The sequence below is a fragment of the Lolium perenne genome, chromosome 6, assembly GCF_019359855.2.
Source record: "Lolium perenne isolate Kyuss_39 chromosome 6, Kyuss_2.0, whole genome shotgun sequence".
Classification (NCBI taxonomy): Eukaryota; Viridiplantae; Streptophyta; class Magnoliopsida; order Poales; family Poaceae; genus Lolium; species Lolium perenne.
Genome location: NC_067249.2, coordinates 172,690,998 through 172,694,625, shown reverse-complemented (window position 1 = coordinate 172,694,625; position 3,628 = coordinate 172,690,998). Strand labels below are relative to the sequence as shown.

The following is a 3,628-nucleotide window of genomic DNA, read 5'->3' as shown; positions in this document are numbered from 1 at the left end:
TGGCTGTCGGACTCCAACGAAGGAATTTGGCTCTCTAGAGGGGCAGCCTGGGGGCTGGAGTGATGGAGGAGGTGATCTGCGATGGGAAAACTCTGGGTGGAATATATAGAGAGGAGAAGCGAGTGGAGCCACGGGAGACGAAGGGAAACAGGCTGTCTCGGTAATGGCCGTAATGGCAAATATTGGCGACTTTACACTGCACTAAAACAGGAATTTAATCCCGGGAATTGAATCTAGGTTGAAAGGGGAGTAATTTACGTGTTCAAGTCAAAGCGTTTCGCTGTGTCGAGACGATGGAATCGAGAGGGGAAGAGGAGGCGCCATGCTTGTACATTACAGCCTTCTGAACGTGGTGGAGGAGGAAGATGAGCGACTTGCTCGGTTATGTCGGGCTGCCTATATGGGCTGGCTGATCTGGTCTCGTTTTGGCCCGGCCCAGTGACCGGCCGTTTCCTGTTTTTTTTTAATCTTTATATTTTTATTCTTTTTCTTTTCTCTTTGTTTCTTTTGCATTTTCTTTTTAACCAAAACCAGGGCAAAACTATTCAAAAAAAAATGAATAAAATATATTTGAAAACCTTATCAGATGCACAACATTATAGGATCATTTTTGGAAATAAAATATTTATATTTTGAAAATATTTTAGGGTTTCCACTATGGACAAATTAATTCAAATATTAGGGTTTGCACTTTGTCATTTTATTTCTTATTTTTCCTAATTGCATAAAATACCCCTTTATCAAATATGAAAAATTGCTAGTGTTTTGGAAAATATAAATTTATAAAATGCCCTTTGGCAAATAATTTGCTTACATATGCTATTTGGGCAATGTTTGCAAAATAGGGTTTTATATAATTTTGTATTTCTCAAATGCAATCTTCATGTTTTGAAATCCTTGAAAACAAGGTAACTTGGTAAAATAATTTTAATATAAACCAAAGGTTTTTGTAAACTCCATTTTGTAAATTATTTCTTCAATATATACAAAATTTTCAATTCCTTGTGAATTTTAATTCAACACAACAAAGAAACATTCATTTTAAATTTTATTTTCACATTCCAAAATTTGGAAAATTTTGGGATGTTACACCAACTTACTGGGAACTCGATTAAGTATGTGAATGGCGGTTTTTAACGCCTCCATCCACAAACTAACCGGTAAGGTGGAGTAACTTAACATGCTTCTCACCATATCCATCAGGGTACGGTTTCGTCTTTCAGCTACTCCATTCTGCTGAGGCTCGCCCGGTGTGGAATACTGGGCAACTATGCCGTGTTCCTGTAGGAACCTCGCAAAAGGTCCCGGAACTTGGCCATACGGGGTGTGGCGACCGTAGTACTCCCCTCCACGGTCCGACCTTACTATTTTAATCTTTAAGCTATGCTGATTTTCTACTTCAGCCTTAAATATCTTGAATTTATCCAATGCTTCTGAACGCTCTTTAATTGGATAAATATAACCATAGCGTGAATAATCATCCGTGAATGTTATGAAAGAATCATAGCCATCCACAGATGTCACAGGAAATGGACCGCATATATCCGTATGAATTATTTCTAAAACTCCTGTGCTTCTTTTGGCGCTCTTCTTTATATTCTTTACAAATTTCCCTTTAATGCAATCGATGCATTGTTCTAAATTTGAAAATTCTAGAGGCGGAAGAATTGATTCTTTTACTAAGCGTTCTATTCTCCCCCTCGAAATATGGCCTAAACGACAGTGCCATAATTTCGAAGATACGTCATCAATTATTTTCCTCTTATTCTTTCCATCCAGGGATGAGGAGGCATTCTCATTCTCAGCGCTTAAAACATTCACAATCTCACAAAGTGATAACAAATAAAGCTTTTCTTGTCGGAAGGCAAGACCAACAATCTTATTATTAAACTTGATCTTACATTGTCCATCACCAAAATGGCAAGCAAAACCATCATCATCTAAGCGTGATACACTTATTAAGTTTCGCTGCAAAGAGGGTACATAAAGTACATCTACTAATAAAAGTACAAAGCCATTTGCTAATTCTAATGGGAGTTCTCCAATGGCTTCTACTTCAGCTTCGACGCCGTTTGCAACTTTAATACTTCTTTCTCCTCTTTGCAGGGTCCTGCTCATACGGAATCCCTGTAATGAATTTGCAACATGAACAGTTGCACCTGAGTCAATCCACCAAGTAGATTTTGCATAACTTAAAAATAAGGATTCATCTACAAAAGTAATTAAATCCTCACCCTTCTTGCACATATGCTTCAGGAAAGCCACACAGTCTTTCTGGTAGTGGCCCTTCTCCTTGCACCACTTGCAGGTGTCCTTGTCCACCTCCTGGTGCTGCTGGTGATCTGGAGCCTTTCCATGTGGCTTGGAGAAAAAGGGATTCCACTGAGGTCTCCCTTGTGGCTTGGAACTTTTAAAGTTCCTCTTCTTGGTTGGGCTGGCATAATTGACAGAGTAACCAGATTGCCCCTTGATCCTCTCTTCTTCTTGAACGCACATGGCAATCATCTTCTCTATGGCCCACTTTTCTGGCTGTGCATTGTAGTTCACAGCAAAGGTCTCAAAATCTTTTGGAAGTGAGGCAAAGATCAGATGGATGATGAACTGTTCTGGAAGCTCCATGTCCATAGACTTGAGCTTGGAAGACATATGGCTCATCCTCAATATGTGATCCCTTACTCCACCACCAGTGTACTTTGTAGTGACAAGGTTCTTAATGAGAGTGCTCGCATAGGCCTTGGAAGACCCAGTGAACTGGCTCTCTACCTTTTTCAGGTACTCACTGGCGGTGTCACACTGTGGGATTGCTCCCCTTATAGCCTCTAGAATGGAGCTCTTAATCACCATAAGGCACTTTCTGTTGGACGAGTCCCACTTAGCACGATCAAGATCGTACTTCATTCTTATTGGTGCATGGTCACCAACCCTTTTGTTGAAGTCATCTTCACTTTCTTTGTCGCCCCTCACGGGGTCCTTAGGTTCTTTGGGACAAGCCTCGATCAGTGCCAAGTCAAGGTCATACAGGGCAAGCCCCATCTCAATCTTCTCTCGCCATGAGCCATAGTTCCCTCCATTGAGGGGCTCAATAGCCGAGATGAAACTCATAGGATTTCCTGAAAGCAAATATCATCAAAATGAGTTAATTCAACGTTGGTCAAATTAAATCATGAACCTCCTCAATATTAATTCTACATCACCGTTGGGCAGAAATAGAATCAATAATGATAATACTAACTTTTGCAGAATGAAAATTCTACTAACAACGTTGGTCCAACGTTGGTCATTAAAATAAAATCATCATTCTTAAAATTAATTCTCACTTCCTAATTTAATTTTTCCGTTGGTTCCAATTTAATTAGGAAATAAGATGTGACTTCAACATTACTAGCACAGCGGAAACTAAAACTTAATATTCGAATTTTAACCCACAGGAAAAAATTCCTAAACTTTACTTTATTTCTAATTCCAGAGAAAAAAAAAACAGAAACTATACACTGAAAGAAAAAACAGTGTCTTTTTGGCCCAGATCAGGCCCTCTTTCTCTTTCTCTGTTCTCTGAAAAGGAAAATGCTCGCGCAGGGGCAGCGAGGCCCGTGACGCGCTAATGGGCCGCGCACAGCAGCCGGCCCAC

At 40.0% G+C, this 3,628-nt stretch overlaps 1 protein-coding gene across 1 annotated transcript; it reads right to left on the bottom strand.

Annotated features, from left to right (window-relative positions):
- Positions 1 to 1,950: 1,950 nt before the first annotated feature.
- Positions 1,951 to 3,102, bottom strand: LOC139832093 (uncharacterized). The gene is made up of 2 exons (XM_071821579.1): positions 2,235 to 3,102; positions 1,951 to 2,127 (listed from the first exon to the last, which is right to left on the bottom strand). Exons 1-2 carry the CDS (start codon positions 3,100 to 3,102, stop codon positions 2,081 to 2,083), a joined length of 915 nt encoding a protein of 304 aa, XP_071677680.1. The 3' UTR covers positions 1,951 to 2,080.
- Between the last annotated feature and the right edge of the window lie 526 nt (positions 3,103 to 3,628).

Bases quoted from the DNA above. Each gene is read 5' to 3' on its own strand.
- LOC139832093 (XM_071821579.1), bottom strand. From the start codon at position 3,102: ATGAGTTTCATCTCGGCTATTGAGCCCCTCAATGGAGGGAACTATGGC. The intron at 2,128-2,234 runs GTGAGGATTTAA...AATTCATTACAG, and splicing joins GAAGCATATGTGCAAGAAGG to GGATTCCGTATGAGCAGGAC.